General features: G+C 38.9%; 2 protein-coding genes across 3 annotated transcripts in view; one reads left to right on the top strand and one right to left on the bottom strand.

Annotated features, from left to right (window-relative positions):
- Positions 1 to 7935, top strand: part of TMEM181 (transmembrane protein 181) — a 49549-nt gene extending 41614 nt beyond the window's left edge. Inside the window, exons 10-17 of the mRNA XM_009998557.1 lie at positions 941 to 1032; positions 2148 to 2205; positions 3094 to 3196; positions 3291 to 3342; positions 3998 to 4080; positions 5245 to 5334; positions 6915 to 6981; positions 7857 to 7935. Coding sequence (XP_009996859.1) covers positions 941 to 1032; positions 2148 to 2205; positions 3094 to 3196; positions 3291 to 3342; positions 3998 to 4080; positions 5245 to 5334; positions 6915 to 6981; positions 7857 to 7935 — 624 coding nt within the window. The remainder of the gene's footprint in view (positions 1 to 940; positions 1033 to 2147; positions 2206 to 3093; positions 3197 to 3290; positions 3343 to 3997; positions 4081 to 5244; positions 5335 to 6914; positions 6982 to 7856) is intronic.
- A 6578-nt stretch (positions 7936 to 14513) lies between these two features.
- Positions 14514 to 19143, bottom strand: DYNLT1 (dynein, light chain, Tctex-type 1). Of its 2 annotated transcripts, XM_009998534.1 has the most exons (5): positions 19070 to 19143; positions 16841 to 16882; positions 15515 to 15638; positions 15228 to 15305; positions 14514 to 14930 (listed from the first exon to the last, which is right to left on the bottom strand). In XM_009998534.1, the coding sequence occupies exons 1-5, from the start codon at positions 19094 to 19096 to the stop codon at positions 14860 to 14862; spliced, it is 342 nt and encodes a 113-aa protein (XP_009996836.1). In that variant the 5' UTR covers positions 19097 to 19143; the 3' UTR covers positions 14514 to 14859. The 2 variants fall into 2 exon arrangements, with proteins under 2 accessions (XP_009996836.1, XP_009996837.1); XM_009998535.1 differs by lacking the exon at positions 16841 to 16882 and having other exon boundaries at positions 19070 to 19096.
- Between the last annotated feature and the right edge of the window lie 966 nt (positions 19144 to 20109).

Genomic DNA, 20109 nt, shown 5'->3' with positions numbered 1-20109 from the left:
GAGTACTTGTTTTTCCAGTACTCAAGAAAGGTGACAAATATTAAACCAAATTTTTACAAAAGATATACTCACAGAACCGTAGAATAGTTTGAGTTGGAAGGGACCTTGAAGATCCTCTAGTGTCATGCTCCTGCATGGGCAGGGACACCTCCCACTAGACCAGGTTGCTCAAAGCCCCATTTCATCTGGTCTTGAATGCTTCCAGGGTTGGGGCATCCACAACTTCTCTGGGCAACCTGTTCCAGTGTCTCACCACCCTCACAATAAAGAATTTCTTCCTAGTATCTAATCTAAATCTCCTATCTTCCAGTTTTGATCCATTACCCTTGTCCTCTCACTGCCCTCATAAAAAGCCCTTCCCTAGCTTTCCTGTAGCCCCTTCAGGTACTGGAAGGCTGCTATAAAGTCTCCCTGGAGCCTTCTTTTCTCCAAGCTGAACAGCCCCAACTCTCTCAACCTGTCCTTGTAGGAGAGGTGCTCCAGCCCTCTGATTGTCTTTGTGGCCCTTCTCTGGACCCTCTCCAAGAACTCCCATGTCCTTCCACTCTGTTGCAAGACAGTCTTCAGAATTATGTCATTATACTTTGTTCTTGCTTGTATATAGTGGTTTTTGTATATAGTGGTTGATTATTTTTTAACCACTTTGAACTACTGCATAAGGTAAATATGAATTATAGAGCATATTCCACTATTTGCAGTATCAGTGAAATATGTGGTACCTTACAAACAGGATGCTCCAAACCTACTGCATCTTATTGACACAAATGATACAATTTTATGTCTCCTGTAATCACCTGTGCAAGTTAAAAATACAGAAGGCAAGCCTCTTAATCTAGTTCATGTTGAATGAATCAAAGAATGTTAGTTATTTTACTCTATCAAGAATTAAATAAATCTCAAATGTGTTCTCTCCTTTACCACACTATTACTTTCTCAACAGGGGGAAAGGAAGTGCTTAACTTTCTATCTGCCCAAATTCTTTATTGTTGGACTATTGTGGCTGGCCTCTGTTACACTGGGAATATGGCAAACGTAAGTACTTTAAAATTTAGAGCAAAAGTAACAAGCCAAGAGTGTTCAAGAATTAGAAGTTTGTCTATAATTAGTGGTATCTGTCTTCTTCTTAATGCTCTAATTGTGATATAGGAATGGAGTTAAAAATCTTCCATCTTTCTGTTTTGCAAATAGTGACTGATTTGAAAACAGAATTCCCCACGGATTGTCTCAGTAGTACCTAATTTTATAAATCAGAGTGAAATCTAGAAATCATTCCTTTGTCAATATGTTATGGCTCCCTACAGTGCTCCCTCTGGCACTGTAGCTTAATTAGCTCTTAGTATTTGAAGCAGCAGTTTCTCTGTAGTTAACTATTACACAGCTTGACCAAGCTTTCTCAGCTATGTAACCTGCATGATTGGTATTGACACTGCTTAGTCAAGCTCTGCGTCTCTCCTCAAAACTCAGTTCTTCTGCTTGGTTTAGTGTTTTAGTTTGGGGTGTTTTTTGTTGTTTGTTTTGTTTTTTCCAAGGTGTTGTGTTAACATAAAAGTGTCATTATTCCCCACACAGAAAACTTTCAGTTTTGGTACATTTGTAGTTTCTAAACCATTTTAGTCTCAAGTGCTTGCCTCTTGATTTATTTCTCAGAAGGAAGATACCTTCTTACCTTCTCCACGCCGTTGGATGTTGCTGAAAGCAGCAGAGTGGTGGGAAGTGCTTGTGCTAAAGTCCTGTTTGCAGAGTTGCAAATGAGGGAAGGGTTTATGCCACAGTTACTTCTTAAGTATAATTCTTTTCAACAAGGATAACATTTAAACACAGAATCCTGAAGGCTTGTAGGAATTTACAAGATTAGACATATTTCAAAAAAATAAGTGGGGAGATTAGACATTAAATCTGAACTTAAATCTTCTATATTCTTTCAAAAATGGTTTTGGGAAGGAGAATGTAATGTACTGTAAGTCCTCATGACCCCACTTGAATCAATGCATACATTTATACAGCCAAAACCTTTAGTTAAAAGCCCTATGTAGTGACTTGAACATTTTCTTAGTGGGTTTCTTGGTCAGTATGGCTATTTTGGCCTTGCCTTTTGTAATGGTGTACCATTACAAAAACTCAATTTACTCATTTTCAATCTTCTCTAGTGTTAATGAAGTACATGATCCTACATATCAATACAGGGTTGACACAGGCAATTTCCAGGTAAGTCAGAAATGTTTTCTTATCATAGAATCATAGAATGGTTTGGGTTGGAAAGGACCAGAAAGATCATCTAGTTCCAACCCCCCGGTATGGGCAGGGACACCTCCCACTAGATCAGGTTGCTCAGAGCCCCATCCAACCTGGCCTTGAGCACTTGCAGGGATGGGGCATCCAGAGCTTCCCTGGGCAGCCTGTTCCTGCTGTTAAATTGTCAGGTGGAGTTAGGCGATAAAAGTAGGTGGGGCTTGTTCTTATATTAAAATCCATAACACAATTTAGAAAATAGCAAATGCTGGTTGGATGGTCTTATTCTGTCTAGGATACTTTTAATTTTGCATTAGATCATGCATAAGCCATATTGAGTTCCATCCCAATGAGAAGAATAAATTGTCTGGCAAATCTGAAGACGCCAACACCACACTTTTAGTAACAGACTTGTGACTGTTGGGATTGAAAAAAAAAAATTTAATCCTCTTACTAAATCAGTTTTGCACATTTTTACTCCTGTCAAGATCCTCTGTCCTAGTCAATTTAAGAATTTTTTGTTGTAAAGGAAGAACTGATTTACACAGGTCCTTTTATTCTCAGGAGCTGTTTTTCTAGAAAATCAATGCAATTCAGCTCACTGTGAACTTAATGAACAAAATTATGGCTTCCATTAAGCATCCTCTCTTTGAATATCCTGAAAACCTACCTTGATGTATTGAATTTCCTGAAAACCTACCTTGATGTATAGCTGTCCATGCTTTGTACTTCCTTTCATGTGCCTACTTTTACTGAATAAATGGACTGTTCTATTTTGTGCTTTGGGAAACAATGATTTCCACTGAGGAAAGAAGGAATAGACCAAATCTCTTTAAATAATAAAAACTAACACTCTTCTTGTAGGGAATGAAAATCTTCTTCCTTGTGGTGGCAACAACATACATTCTCTACCTTTTGTTCCTGATAGTGAGGGCATGCTCAGAACTTCGTAACATGCCTTATGTTGGTAAGGAGAATTTATTTTGACTCCTCCCCAGACAGACTTGCTTCACCTAGATGTACATGTAAATTTGCTAATAACTTTTCTCAATCTTTTTCAGATCTCAGGTTAAAATTCTTGACTGCATTAACATTTGTAGTGCTTGTCATTAGGTAAGAGTTTTCAAAGTCTATTTCTCAGGACTAACTTTTATAACCTTTTATTCAGGGCTTTGAATACCATTGGGTGATAATAAAACTGTCAGTGAAACTGAGGAATGTATTTTTATATTATTATTATGGCAAGCATTTCTGAATTTTTTAACCTTTCTTGAGGTTTTTAGAGCTAACTTTATGTTATTTCCATTACCACAGCAATACATTGAAGGATTTAGAGGCTCACTTAGCAGAGATGTTTTCTGTGCTGCTGAGTGGTCTGTAGTGCATCGCTCACTTATTTTGGAGTTGTGTGAGCTTCACTTACTAAAAGCAGAAGTTCAGAATTAATTTATTAGATTATTGTTAATATCTGTCTCCCCCACTCCAAGCAGTTACTTTGAATTACTGTTGACTCTTAGGTTGTCTGTAGTGGATGAAATCTGAGAGAGGTAGAACATGGGAGCTGTTTTTTGCTTTACTCAGTTGACTGCTGACTTTTAGTCACAAAAGATTAATTCTTAAGTTAGAACTATGAAAGCAAATGAGTCTTAAAATATATGGTCAGCATATTAACATATTTATTTTCTCATACAGTCTTCTATCAAGCTACCATTTCAAATTTGTGGCTTAAAGACACAGTACACTTACATGCTTTAACCTTTTTCCACAGCATTGTTATACTCTACCTGCGCTTTGGAGCACAAGTTCTACAGGACAACTTTGTTGCCGAGCTGTCGACTCATTATCAGAATTATATCCTTATGTTGTGGTACTGCTTAATTAGGAATGTTAATCTGTTTTCATGCAGAAGGTACTTAAAAATTCTGTACTGAGGGACATGGTTTAGTGGTGGACTTGGCAGTGCTAAGTTAATGGTTGGGCTTCATGATCTTAGCGGTCTTTTCCAACCAAAACAATTATATGATTTTATGGTTCTATGACTGAGACCTTTGACTTCTAGGTGGGCTTTTGAAGTTCAGTGCAGTTTGATAAAGGTTTCATGTCAGCATTTTACAGTGGCTGTTTGTAAAGATGAGCTGAAACAGTTTCAGTCTAATTTTTTTACATCACATAAATCACAACTGCATTTGGTGAAGACCTAGATATGCATTCATTCAAGTAATTTTAACAAGTTATTGTGACAAGTTTGGCTGTATTTGCTGCTTGAATTTAGTTTGCTCTATACCTATCAGTTGGCATGGAGTGTACCAAAATATATGAGAAATTAACAGCTTAGAAGTCACTGAAAATGCACTGGTGTATTGGTCTAAGTCTGCATGTGGAAGAGGTCATAGCAGAGAGTTAAAGTGACTTGACAGAGACTATTTCTGATGTCTGTTGGCAAGAGGACACAAACTGTTGTTTCTGGACCTGAACCATGAGATTCTCGTTCATTCTGCTTTCTGAAAGTGCCTGTGTGACTTCAACTGCTCCAGTGACTGATGAAATTCTATATGTTTTGGGAGCTAGTAGAAAACAGTAGATAAAGCCTTTAATATCATCCCAAAATGATGGCAAGAAGCCATCCTCAGAGTTCTATCTATAGTTAATCCTTTTTCCTTCCTTCTCAATCACTGTGCCAAGCGATAACTTTTTAAAAAATACACAAAACCAACACAAACCCACCTGAACACCTCCCTTGCCTTTCTTTTAGCACTGTTACTCAATTTACCATGCACTCCACCACTCAAGAGTAGACCTTATGTGAGCAAATGTTAATTGTGTTAAAGCTTTGTCTTTGGTGGGAGCTTTACTCCAAAATGTCTCAAGCATGCTGTTTTGTTTAGCCATTCATGCTCTCCAACTTCAGTGAAGTAAACATTCTTTCAATTGAAACAGCTTGTGTATGGTTTGGGTCCTGTTTCCAAAGTTATTATGTATGGAACTACACTGAGCAATATCCTTGACTATTACTACCAGCAGAATTCTTATCATTTTATGGTTTATTGAACTTTTATCTCTACACATTAGCCTTCGTGTATTCCCCTTCAAAGAATGCACTATATGGTAAGTGTAAGCAATTATCTGGCAAACTTACAGAACAAGAGCTGCCATATTAGCAGATACTGTCTAACATCTCTACGTTTTGGCTGTCTTGTTAACTATTTCAATTTGCTTTGAGTTAACATAAGCTGAAGCTGCACTGGTTCTAAGCAAATTATTACCGGAAGTATGAAGGCTTACATAACATGGATACAACTGGTTACCTAGTCTTGAATTCTTTGGCATTTAGATCAAGCCTATAGTCAATGTGATGTTTGCATGTAATGCACTAACTTTTGCTCTGACTCAGACAGTCCTTAAGGAGCAACAATACTTGATTTGTACTTTGTTCTAACAATGAGGTTAATATATTGCATGCTGGCAAACTGAAGAAATAGGAGTTAAGCTGCTTTCTAACATGGGGAAATTTTTGGGAACTTGCTATGGGGAGAGGGTTGCATGGAGCCCATGTAGAGTGAGATAAAGGACTGAATCAGTGGCACTTCTGTTTTTGCATTCTTATGTAGAGGGTGTAATCTGGCTCACATGATGATTATAAAGCATTACCACTCTCTAACAGAGAAAAGACTGTTTAAAATACATATTTATACAGAGTGTATTCTCCTCTTCAAGAATTACATTTAAAATGTAAAACCATAAAACAGCCCAGGTTGGACGGGACATGGAAACATCATCTGGTCCAACCTTTAATCAGAAAGGGAGCCTGGATGAGGTTACCTGGCACCCTGTCCAACCACATCTTGCATGCTGAGAGTTGTGCAGGGGGAAGGCACTAAATAGTGGAGCTGGTCCTTTCTCTAGAGTTGAGATGGATGGAACTGTTGCAGAAAAATGCTCTATTTCCATCAAACAAGACAAATGGCTGGATGAGGATTAAGTTAAAAACTTGCTGTTCATTTGCAAGAAGTATTAGTTTATAGAAGGAAGTAAATATATGTTAGGAAAAAAAAATATTTATGGCAAATTGCTGGATTTAATTTTACTTGTATATAATTAAGAACTGTGGCTAAGTAGCCCAGATTATTCAAGAAGTGGAGGCCTTAAATAAGGTAGAGGGAATTGTCATAAACAGCCAATGGAAAGTATCTGTTTCCTTCATGGCACCATGAAGGTACAAGGCTTTCTCTCACCTATTACAAAGATGTAAACTGGCTAATCATTGACTCACATACAGAGATTACAGCTTTGGTCTACTATATTTGTAGCTTAGAAATAACCAAGAAGTTAATGAACTTTTGAATAATGATTAATGAAATATGGCTTAATTACTCCTATGTGCAGGTTGAAATAATGTTACATAGGAAACTGCACAAGGGGAGAAATCTACTTATGTAACGTGGAGAGTATATCTAAAAATAAGATGAGATAATTATGTTATCTCCTTAACTCTTAAGAATACCATGATGTTGTGGCTGAATGGTGAAGAATTTAAAAGAGGGAATTTCTGTTTGGATATAGTTTTTTAAAATGGTAATCATTATGGTCTTGGAAGTTGTTGAATCTCTTGCTTCAGTGTTGGATTAGAAATACAGCCAGATTTCTGTATTTAATGTGCTGAATTAATCCCTACTTGTATTTTCCAGAATCACAGTTGAAAGACAATCCTGCTTTTTCTATGCTGAATGATTCAGATGACGATGTGATTTATGGGTAAGATTATAAAATAGCAATGGAGAGTTACTTCTGGTGTGTCATTTTTTTGTAATGTTCTTTTCCATACTCATTAAGTGAAGGCTTTGTAGGATTTTAGTGAAAGTATTCAGTCTAACACAAGCACAGCCTTATTCTGAAACAGAAACACAATGTGAATGCATGTTATTTTATTATTTATTTTTTTTTGGTTTCTAAAAGGGATTGTCATGGCACTGATACAAACAAGTAAGAAAGGATTAGGATGCTGGTAGGTCATGGAGTGAAGGCAGCAAGAGACATGAAAGGAAAGAACTTCCTTCTAAACTGGGAAGGATTGCAGGAGTCAGGGGAGTTAGCAAAGATGCCGTCACTTACTGAAATAGGAATAATCAAATACAGCAAAACTTCCTGGACTTGTGTGCGTTATGTAATATGAGAATTACAGCAACACTTAAAACCCATGCAGGTCAGGTGTCTCTGTGCTAGGCACTGAGCAAACTCATTATCTGCCCTTGATGTTTTCACATCCTACCAAGGACACTGGAGTGGCTACAACAGTAAGGAACCTGAACAAGTTTGTGCTAGACTAGCTATCTGCATTGTCTGAGATAGCTTGCCTTTGTTTAGCTAGATGAGTAGTGGTAGTACCAACTTGCTTCTGTACTAATCCTTGTGAAAGGTGGCTTGTAGTTACTGGAATAACTTCTACTGTGCATCATCCTCTGGAGAGAAGTCACATATATATTGTTCATGTCTCCAACAAGGAAGGGAAACATACCACCTTACCCAAATAACAGTTTGATGCCTCAGTGTAGTTTAGAACTTTTCTGTTTATTTTTAACTTCCTATCTGAACACTGTGTTCAGGATTTTTAAGAAGTATCTGTTTCACAGGAGTGACTATGAAGAAATGCCTCTTCAGAATGGCCAAGCTATTCGAGCCAAGTATAAAGAAGAATCGGACAGTGATTGATTTTGATGTAGACAGACTTGTTCAGCTGGAATTAAACCAATTTTGAAGTTTTCCTACATGGACAACTTCTTTGGCTTCCTTACAGTCTGCTGTCATCTGAACACCGACTCCCAGGAAAGACATCCTACTTCTGTTTCTGTTTACAAAGCTAAAACTGAAAAAAAGAATGCTTGAAAAGCTTGCAGTGAAATCTTCAGAAACCAATGTTTACCAGTCTTATAAAATGCCTGATAGCACGATGTCTGTGGATGAAAATATTTCCACTTGAAAGTGTCACTGATTATATAGTGATTTGAAAATTGCTTCCTTGATCCTTGTTTATTTTGGGTTTGTTTTTTATTTGAGGATTATGTACAGCATATTGGCATTCATCTGTTGCATTTGTGTTGGCTCCTTTGTATGTTGTCCACTGCTGTACGAAGTGCCTCATTTCCCTTTCAATTTCCTACCTTAGTCTTTTGAGCTGGAGGCAGGGAATGAAGTGGTTTAGGGTTTTCTTTTTTTAATGCAAGAAAACAAGCTTTCCGTTCTTCATATGAAGAAGTGATACAGACTTAAGACCATTTTTAATATTAATTTAAGTGAGTTTACCAGATTTGTAAATGTGCATAGTCAAGATCTAGTGAGCCAAAATAGGTTCAGTGGAGCAAAATTATTTGTATGATATGTTTCTCATAACCTGCTTTGCCAACAGAAGTGTTTGTTTTGTGTTGTGTTTTGTTCTTTTAAACAGCCCTTTCAAATGGTAAGGTTTAGGCAGCAACAACTCTGAGAAGGAAGCCAGTACTCTTTTTGGGGTTTTTGTATGCTGGAGGAGATTGTTACAGAGAATACAGTATGCAAGTTTCACGAGAATTTAAAATTTTCAAGCATTTCATTTTTAGAGGCTTTTTCTACATCAGAATTTTTCCTTAAATTGTATTAATAGTTAAACTACATCCTAGAAATGACCGTGGTTGCTCATGCATTGAATGTGCATGAGAGCAAACCTTTGAACATGTTCTGTGCATAGTTCAGCTTCTCTCATACCACTGTCACCACCTCTACTGATCAAAACTTTTACTAGTGCAGTTTGTGATGATCTGTATTCCAGTCTCTGCTGGAATGGAGTTATATGGGAATGAAGTATTCCTACTACAATGCTGCTGCTTCTGTATTTAAAAGTTGTTTTTTTCCTACACCATTGTTCTGTTCTTTATTTAAGTGAAAGCGGTTTTTCTCTAACTACTTTTCCTTCAAGGTAGTTGACCTGTCTGAAAATATCTTTTTTGTTTTTCATGGATCCATAACTGTGATTTGCTCCTGTAAAATTTCTCCCCTGCTGCTGTAGAAAAGACTTTCAAAAGCACTGTTAGTGCATTAGACAGAAAATGGTGCTGGCTTATACTAGGGAATTGTGCTTAGCATTGAACTACTTTGACAGAGTGAAATGAAGTCCTACTAGACTTACTGAGTCATACTGGGGAAAACATAGATATCTTCTGCTTTGGTGCAGCAACCTTTCCTGTTGCAGTTATCTCCGAGTAGCCATTCCAGCTCGTGAAGGGGAGATGTCACAAGACAGCAGTTAGCTCAGAGAGGACCAAGGAAACTGCTTCATGTGATTGCATCTTGCTGTCATAGGTTAGTTCAGATTAAACCAGTGCTCTGCTAAATACAAGTGAGCTAAGATACCCTGAGTGTGCAAGCAAGAAAACTTGTCTCACGTTATGTTGAGCTGTGAATTTCTTGAGGGTATTTGAAATTTAAACCTTTCTGTGCCAGGGATCATTTATTTGTTAAAAGCCAAAGTATTATTATATGGCTAAAACAAGGAAACTGCTGTGGAGGAGGGGAAGGTTTCTTCCTTTCATTTTTTAATTAATTAGTGTTAGTTTAGAAGAACATACAGGAAAGCATTAAAGAAGTATTTCAAGGTAGTGGTGGTTTGTTGGGTTTTTTGTGGGGTTTTTTGTTTATTATTTTTTCCAGTGAACTGTAGTGAGCTGTACCTTCAGCACTTCCTTGTAGACTTTTTTTTAACAAGTGTGGAAGATGAGCTCTGTATCCCAAAAGAACAGAGTAATTTGTACCATTCCACGATTGACTCTCTTGCTGCTCACAGCTGAACTTGCAAAGTCAGACTTGGGAACCAAGTAGGCATCTGTTGTGTACCATAAATCCTTTCAACTTCTACTGGAGTAACAGTGGGTACAGGAATTAGAGCTTTAAAAAATTGATATTTACATGATCCTTATCTATTCAGATCTTTTTGGCTGTGATACTGTTGCATTGTTCTAAATTGTTCTGAAAACATCAGTGTTTTATTTGACCAATTTGCAAAGTATAGTAATGTTTCTTGTCACAGTCTGAACTGGTTGTTACAGTTAGCCCTCAAAAACAGTGTCATGCTTTGGGATGTAATTAACTAAAGAAAATATTGGTTATTTAACCTTCCATTATTATTTTCTCCTAAACTGTTCTAAGCCCATTTCCCTTGCCATTTTGTCTGCATAAACTTTTCTGCATCACTACATACCAAGTGGAAACAGGAAAGCCAAGAATGAGAAATATGTACTTAATATAAGTTATCTCACTACAAAAATAGTGAACAAATAGTTTCCATGTTAATTTTTAGAGTTTATATTTAAGCAGTGTTTGCCATGCAAAATCGTTTTATATTTCAGAAGTGCCAGAGTGTAAAGGGAAGCTTGGTTGAAGGACTGTCACATCAAATTTAATACACAGGAAGAAGGCAAAAGCAGTGAAACAGATGAGGAAGTAGTTTTGCTAGGCAGAAATCTCAATGTCACTTTTACTGCCACAAGTGAAAAGCAGAGATGGTATTTGAGGAATATTACAATCTGGATTGGGATTAGGCAGCATAAATTCACCTCTGAGTCAAGTATTGTAACCTAAGGGTGAAACAATCTGGATAAGAAACTAGCCTGGCTTTCCTTTCATTACTGCAAAAGTAATTAATTATTTTCATCACTAGTGGAGCTGTATGAAATGAGAAAAGTATGCAGAGTTCCTGCTCTAAAGGGGATGTCATCTTTACATAACTGCAAGAATTCCATGTACACAATGATCAAGAGGGTCTTTCAAGAAATCAGTAATCACTGGCTGTGAGCCATTCATGGCAACCATTTTTTTTAGTAAATTGGTTGGAAACTTTCCTAGGACTGGCAACAGGAAGGATAAGGCTCAACACTCAGAAGGAATAGCCAGTGCAACAGATCAGTGGAACTAATACTGAGGTAAAGTGGAAGGATGGTTCTAGCTAGAAAAGACTTTGATCTGCTGTCTTTCTTTGAGCCAAAAGACAACTTTGTATCCAGTCAACTAACTTTTACCCCGTTTCCTTTTGCTTATGCCAGTAATAACCTTTGCATTACTGTAAAACTTTTTTTTAGAAGTTTGTAAATATGTAAAATGAAAATATGGAAAAATTGTGTACCAAAATGGTATAAAAACGTGTAAGATAAATGCTCTGTTTAATGAGAAGCTGTAATTAAATGCTGCTTTGAGGAAGTGTGCATGAGGATGTGTTAAATATTCTGTGTTTAGCAGTTGTGTCAATTGACAGCAAATTATCCATTTGTATCAGAAAACTAAATGCTATATGAAATATGAAGGAAAAAATATTTTACTTAAAGCAAAAGTTGGATATTGAGTTCTCGGAAGACTTCATGTGCGTAATCATTGTTAAATATGTTCATAATAAAATTTTATATATTTACATTGTATCTTGGTTTTATTTTCCTTCTAGTGAATAACTGACTTTACCACTTTTATATTACACATCTTTTCAGTAGATGTGTATTTTCTTATGCATATTTAAACTTGGTTAATTGTATAAGGATAGTATCCAGGAGCCTGTGTCAGCATGGATTAACCTTTTTGTGTTGGTTTTTTTTTCATTACCCTGCCTGGTCTTGGAAGGAGGAAGAACAGGTTGCTAATTTTCCTAAGAACTACACCAGCCAGTTTACAAAGGGGAATTGGCATTCCCAAATGGCTTCACAGTGGCTTTGCACAGCCTGCTGTGCTCATGCTGGCAGTAAAACATTCACCCCGGAATCAGTGCCAGCTGCCTTCCTGCCAGCCAGGCTCTAAGTTCCCCTGCAGTGATGCAACCTCTCAGCACACTCAGCAAGGGCTGCCCCACCATCAACCCACTGGCCTCTGTTGAAAAGAGGTTTAGAGACAGTGAAGATGCTGATGATCTTCAAGATCTTCTCCAACCTAAATGATTCTATGCTTTTATGATCTTCAAGCTTCTATGATCTTTCAAGAATCTCCTCACAGCTGGTAGGCTGCAAAAATTATCAGCCTGTCACCCTCCAATTGGAGTGATGCCCTTCCCTGTTCAAATTTGAGGAGAGACTGAAATCTCATGTGCTGAATAAACTGGCTGTAAACATCTCTGCACAAATGGCTACTCAGCTTACTCCTGCTTTAGCATCAGACATGTCAGGGCTTCCTTACCAGCAGCAGTCAATTCTGAAGTAATTTTCTTTAGGTTTCAGTTAAATGTGGCAGACAGGACAGACTCATCTATGACAGTCACAGTAAATTATGACCTCCCTCCCCCTCCACTGATATGCCTCTGATTGAAACAGAGACTGAGTTTATAATTACCTTCCTGACGACTCCAGCTCACAGATTGTGGGGTTTTGTTTTTTTTTTTGTTGTTGTTGTGTTGTTTTTTTACAGCAAATTAATTACGGACTTTGCCAGCAAATCACTCTAATGTTCTATTTCAGCATTGAGGTGAGCTGGCCAGCAGTCTTTGAAAAAGTAAGGTTAGATTATTAAGATTTAAAAAAATCAGTAAGTGAACAACAGCAAGACTATAATACACCTCTGTAGTATTTTACAGAAAAGCCCTATCTTAATTCAGTGTTGGGGAGTGGGGGGAACAAATACCCCCCAAAACTCCAATCTCTGTTACGTTGCAAGCACTGGTTATTGCTTGCATGCAAAACAACCTGTAGAACTCTACCTCCTTTCTGCAGCACACCTTGTGTGTTAATGCAACAGGGTTTTTTCCTCCCATACAGCTTTTACACTGACAAGCATCTCAGAGGTGTTTGTTTCTGCAGTTCAGCATGAGTGAACCAACAAACGGAAAAAAAACCAACAACACAAACCCAAAGGTTTGCTACTATTAACATGAAGGACAAAGAAAGTTTAAGTGGCTTGACCAAGAAGCCAAGAATATCTAGAAGTAAATACTGACTCAAAGTGCAACAACTATTTATTTTAACTACAAATAAATAGCTGGGTAGATGCTACAGTACCACCATTATTCTGGCATGTTGATGGAAAGGAGATATAGTACCCAGCCATGCATATAAAAGATTTCCTTAGCAATTCAGAGATCAAAGATTTATTCCCTTTGTGACCAGTTTCTCTTGCCCTGGTGACTATTTGAAGCACTTAATGCAATCTATCCTGGTTTAATTTTTTTTTTTTTACAAGTATTGTATAATTTCTGACACAGAATACTCTGTATTGTTTCTAGTAAAACACATGCTAAAACTCTCTGCTACAGAAATAGAAGGTACCTACTCCTCAGAGTAGGGTGTATACATGCTGTATAGCCCTGCAGCACTCACAAAGACATGGTAGAAGAATGGAGGTGTTTAGGGAAGACAACCTTTTTGCCCTACTGACAGCGTTTTCTGCAGTCTGTTTGGATATGCTCAGTAGAGCTCTGTGCTAATAAATCTTCTACTGTAATTTGATTTTCTGTATTACCTCTTTCCAGGTAACAGAAACATACTGTTGTATCAGCTGTCATCTCAATCTGAACAGCTTTAGTTAATAGCTAGATTCTGAAAACATTTGACAGGGCTTAATAGAAGCAAATACAGGTCACTCAGACTGTGAATACTCAGCCCAGGAACACTCTCCCATCCTTGTTTTGTAAGTAATTCTTCCAACTTGACTTAGCAGTGAGCTACTGCTTATAAAAGCAGCACAGCAGTACACAGAGGCAGTTTGAAGTTCATAACATGCTTCCATTTCTTTAATTAGCTCACAAAGGAAACCTTATCCAATCCTCTGCTGAAAACTTGTTTTACCTGTTATTCCTCTGCAACTTTACTCTAGAAGGCAGGAGACTTACTCGTAAGTTATTCAGTTACATTGCCTTGAGGCAGATTTTCCTCCCTTGCAGAAAGGATCATGTTTCATTAACGATCAGAACACATCACACTATCAGCAGTATCAATGCAGAAGGTAAGTTTAAGACCTGTTCAGTTGGCTGCAGTAGAGAATGATTACCCATGTATAGCTGAGCACTCCTAGAATGTGATATACATCTTACTTTTGTTCAATGAAGAGTTATTTTTTTGTTACAGTTCTGTGACCTAAATACCATACAATCAGATTAAACAGATTTGAAAAATGCAGTCAAGTTCATTTCTGGAAAACATGATCTCATTTTCTTCAATTTTGTAGTGACTGGCAAAATTGTGAAGACCCTTGATTAATGACATGTATCTGAACTCCCTTGAACAGAATTAAAATAATTGGAATATGATTTTTTTGTAAATAATGAGTTAGGTTTCAATTAATCACACCAATGGTTATGAATTTCAATAATTTAATGCTAACCAAAAGTACAAAGTAGGAAAGTTGGTGTCTCATTTATATTGGTCTTAAAAAAGAAATTCAGAGAAAGTGTTTACACTGCAGCAGACTTCAGTATTAGCACCTTGAAGAGAAGTTATTGAAGTGTTAAGACAGTGTGGCAACACTGGTATGATACTAAATACAAAACCACGTAACAGCATGTTTTCACATTTCTACACTTTTAAAAGGTTACTTAAAAAGTACATTAAACCCAGAAGTTGTTCAGTGTATTCACAGTTTGAGTAGAGATGGAATCAAGTGCTGGAGTAGAAAAAAGGAGTACGAATTATTCCGAGGCAATTATATTGCAAGTCCAAAGGCACTGACAATGCAGTACATAGTCTTATTTTCCCATCTCACAGTGCAGGTTCCTACAAATACAAAAAAAGGACATCAGAGAGAGAAAAAAGCTACAGTTATGAAATGCATATCCCTATATGCATGTTTGTAATTGCTTACATTAAGAATCTTAAGATGAAGTTTTCACAACAGCTAGGCATTTCCTATACATGACAGTTAGCATCACAGCCAAATGGAAAAAACACCAAACTCTGTGCTGTTACCCCAAAAAGTACAGCACTTGGAAAAAAAGAAAAGTATGCTGCTTAGTCTCAATGGGGCTAGCATTAAAATTGCAAGCTGAAAAATCCAACAGTTGTGTTTCTTACCATCACTGGAGTTGTCCCAGAAGCAAGAGCTTGCTGTATGTAGCCCAGCACCATTCTTTTGCATAATCACACAGGTCACTGTTAGTCAGTGGAGAAGCTTTTATTAATATAATGCTTGCATTAATTAACATTAGCTACATTGTTGCTAGCACAGTACATACACACACACACACACAGGCTTATGATTAGTTGGCAGACATTATTTTTGCCAAGATATTCACCCCACCCTGTATTCATCAGTGCACTTGACTGTTACCAGCTTTAGCAGAAGAGAAAGCTGAGCTCACCAATATACTTGAATGGCTTCCCCAGCTTTGTGAGCTGACTCAGCGTTTGTTCCACCACAATTGTTGTCCACTGGTTCACTTTGCTGTGCTGGTAGGCATTGCCACCGATCGCACTTTCTATGGCCTGGTGGTGACAAACATGTAAAATCAGCTGTGCTGTCATCAATCTGGGAGGCAGCCACTATCCCACAGAGCACTAAAGAGGAGACTCCATATCCACAGAAAAAATCCTAAATACTTCTTGTCCATACTGATTGTTGGAAATATTTTCAATTCTTAAAAAAACCTCGTGGGTCAGAGTCTGAGACAGGTATAGGGGGAATTACCATGGGTTCCATCCTCTCTTCATTTTCTGATATTTTTATTCTTTATTTGTAATTCCTACTCCCATGTATTGAAGCCACAGTCATGAAAAGGGTCTTGCACTTAAACAGTCCTGAAGAGACTGAAAAAATGCACACAACAATGGCTTATTCACATAACCTTCTACAGAAATGAACTTTCAGTAGAATAATTTTTTGGGGAAAAAAACCCAAATCACAACAAAAGACACATGCAGTTGCTGGCTACTAACAGAGCAGCAGCCTTCAGCTAAATAATCCTTTTTACTTATGATAAGTTTCCCCTTTACGATACAAAAAAAGTATATTAAAGTTGTGTGTTTTTCATAGTTACATTTTTTCCCCACAGAAACTGTTTAAAGAACAACCACAAGATTATTTCAGATTCAGAAGAGACAGGAGGATGTATTAAAGCATACATATTCAATTTACAGGGCCTGAACAAAATAGCTGGTTTGCAACAAGAAAAAAATTGCACTAGTCTAGTCTACATGAGGAATTCTGGATACAAAACAAATCTCTCTGGAAATTTTCTAGACAGGAAATTGATGTTTCTTAGCAACAAGGACAGCTTAATCATTTCAAACAAAAAAAAACCCCTCATTTCAGAGGAAAAGCATCTCAAAGAACACAGTAACATGCATGTGCAGATAGCCTATGAAACCCTCTCTATATTACTGAAACATAAAATCAACCTCTATAGGACTTAGCATACAACATCCCCCTAGAAATTTTAACAGGGATACACTGCAAGCAGAGAGGAGCATATGAAATTATTTCTATTATCTTCTGGATTTCGAATACATATCATAACTGAGGCTGGGTATCATTTCCACCTAAAGTATACACATGGGTTAAATCAACCATTATCTATACTTTGATAGTCACTTATCTAGAAATCTATCAGATTTTCTTGAATGCTTTTTAGCACATAGCATATAACATACTATATGTTCACACCAAGAGAATGAAAATTTTAGCTTACCTCTTTAATGATGCTACTAACTTCATCAACAACAAAGGTAGTCTACAAAAAAAGTAGAGTTTTAAATAATTAGTGTATACATTCTTCTGTTTACAGAGCTCAAGACTGGTTAATAAGAACATGCACTAGAAGTTTAATTTATCCTTGTCAGATTTCTTGCAAATCCAAAGATACTGAGTCTTCCTTTATTTGTTGACACATACTCTGGAGCTCCCTGAAACCACCCAAGTTAGCATTCTTAGCAAAGTAATGAAAAGTAAGAGAAAAAATAATATTGGCTGCCCTTTTGAATCCAAGTTTTCCATTTTAATTTGAAAGTACTTTAAAACAATATGCATAGCACTTCTGTACATGTATATTCTCATTTTACAATATGCATTAATATCCCCAGTTCACTGAGCAGGGTTGCAGAGAGAACCTCAGTGTGCAGACACAGCCTATAGGTAAATGAAACTGATGTCACCAGGGCACCGACCTGGACAAAATATGAATTCACAGCTCAAGGAAAAGCTGTCACAACAAGCTCAGCTGGGGACAAAAAGAAAACTACCCCTTGGAAACCAAAGGGGAAATGTAGGTTGTGGGACTTCCCACCACCACCTTCAGCCTTCTCTCCAGCTCCAAGGAGTAGCACCAGGAAAGGTGACAGAGAAGGCCCCAACATTTTACTAATCTTAACACTACTTCCTCTTTTCTTCTAGGGTTAGTGTGTTTTTCCGTTTCAGTCCCTCAGCCATTATTGCCTCTCACATCAGGTGGTTAAAACAAGGTGCTGCCAGGGGCAGCCCAACCACCAGGATCCCACACGGCACCTCCCAGCCTCACCTCATGAACCAGAAGAAAGGAATCAGCCAACAGAAACACACACAGCAGCAAACTAATTAATTTCAGAAGACTGAATAAGGATTTCAAAATTAAGCTAATCAAGCATACATTGACTGAGTTTTCATTCGGAGGTCTATCAGCTTCTCCAGCCAGCCAGCACATGTAACAGCACAACTCGGGTGTGCAGGCAGGACATAGTTACACCCACTCGGGAGACTTCAACATTACTTTCATAAACTTCTGGTCAGAAGGAGAACAGTCCAGTCAGCTGCAATGACACGCAACCCTCAGAGAGATGCAAGCAGCCAAGTGTGCTGGGAGAAGAAACAGCACATGCTGGGAGATGTGCAGACAATGCCTTTTCTGTAACTACGCAGAGGCACCAACTTCCTCACACGCTTCCCTATTTTTAAAGGGTTGTATATGATGTGGAAAATTGGCTTTTATTTTCAGCTTATTGACTTTGATTTGATTTTAATAGGCCTCATTTGTTTTCATGGTACTGGATTTTACAGGTGCTCACATTTAAGGTGCACCCTTGTATTTAACCCAGTGCAAAGAGCCACACATGCATGTAAGAATTTGGTTCTAAAGTTTTTATTACTTCTTGAACCTATCCCTTTTTTGGGATGAGAGCATAAATGGATTTAGATATATGAAATAATGGAACATAAATGTCCTGACACCCAGCTCTGTAGTTCGCATGCTCTAAGTTGCTTAATAACACAACACTATTCCATCCGTTTGTAAGATTATAAAACAACTTTTTAAATTAAAAATAAAGGGGAAAAAAAATCAGGAGCTGTGTGATTGCCCTGCACTACCCTTCTGGCACATTAAAAGCAGACTTTCACGTTTCCAACGCCTTGTTTAAAAGGGGCGTTCCCAGGGGAAAAAAAACCCAAACAAACTGCAAAGCAGCATTAAATTTAATTCTGGAGACATTTCTGAGAACAGCCGTAAGAATGATGTTCAAATATGTTAATTATCTGGTTTTTAAAAACATCTCTCCCTGTGTAAGGCAGGCCAGGCCCTGCACTCGGGACAAGGCTTTCAGCACAGCACAAGCCCGACACACCTTCCCCCCTGACACCGCTTCGCTATTGTCTCCCCACGCCACAACGCAGCTGCGGGAGAGCAACGCAGCGAATCATCACAGCTCGGAAAAAACCGCCCCTCTGCAGGAGCAACACTTGCCCGACAGTCACGTAGCACAATGAAGAAAACGACCCCCGATCTGGCCAACTTCGTGTCTCCCTCAGGGGGTGCAGAGAGAGCAGTGTCCCGCCTACAGCTGCCTCCCCGGACCTTCCTTCGGCACACACAGCTGACCCACCCCCGGGCACCCCGCGGGCTGGGGACGGGTCAGACAGACACCCTCCGTGACACCCCCCGCCCCGTTACCTCCTCCCCGGACTGGAACTCGTCCATCTTCCCGCCGCCGACGCCCCGCGCGCCGCAACCGACACCTCGGCCCCTCCGCGCCTGCGCACTGCGCGCGGCGCGTCCCGGGCGCGTAGCAACGCAGAGCCACCCAAGATGGCGCCGTTGCCATAGCGACGGCGCGGAGGGGCCGGGCCCGCCCGGAGCCCCAAAGCCCGGGCCCAGAGTGAGGTGGCTGCTTGTCGCCGCTATGTGCTTCAGACAGCTTGTATGTCGCTGGGTTGCGGTCACTAACCGCTTGTGATCACTGGGCGTGCCTGCGGATGCACCCGAGAGGTGGATCTGCATCTTGGTTACAGACACAGCTGGAGATGAAGGCCGTGTCACGTATGCCCAGGGACTGAAAAAAGTCACGGAAAGACACGGGGAATATGTTAATTCTTACAGCTGTAAGCAGAACCTGTTATTTTCACCAGCCAGAATCAGAATCTGGAGAATTAAGGGCACGCTTTCAACAATTTATGGCTTTTATTTGTGTGAGCGTTGTGTTTACAGATTGCCAAGATTGCTGATGAACCCAGCCTCTGAGAGAGGAAGTATGCAGTGGAAGATGCTGTTCAGGTTCAGAGGGGCCTGGGTGAGCTAGATAAATTAGTCTGTATAAAGGAGAAAATAACTTGGTGGGGCAAGCACAAAGGCCTGTGCTGAGGCAGGAATAACCAGCTCTGTAAACGCAGACAGGACACCACAGCTACATTTGGTAGCTGTTCCGTAAACAACAGGGTAGGGAAGTGTATTAGGTTGACTTACCTCCATCTGTCATACGATGCTGCTGTTAAAAAAGGGAGATGCCATACTAGGATGTGTAAATGGACATACATCTTGCAGGCCATTCCCACGGTGTTCTGTGCAGTGAAGTCTCACAAGCAGTGCTGTGTCTGGTGCCAGGAATTGTATTTCAAGGTCATGAGAGACTTACAGCCTCTGGCTGCAGGTTTACAGACAGGCCTCAGCTGTGGCCACCTCCCTGAGCCACCTGCTCCTGTGTCTGTTGAAGAGGG

This window comes from Chaetura pelagica, unplaced genomic scaffold (assembly GCF_000747805.2).
Source record: "Chaetura pelagica isolate M959 unplaced genomic scaffold, ChaPel_1.0 scaffold455, whole genome shotgun sequence".
NCBI lineage: Eukaryota > Metazoa > Chordata > Aves > Apodiformes > Apodidae > Chaetura > Chaetura pelagica.
The sequence above is the reverse complement of the archived record's forward strand: the minus strand, read 5'-3'. Positions and strand labels throughout refer to the sequence as shown.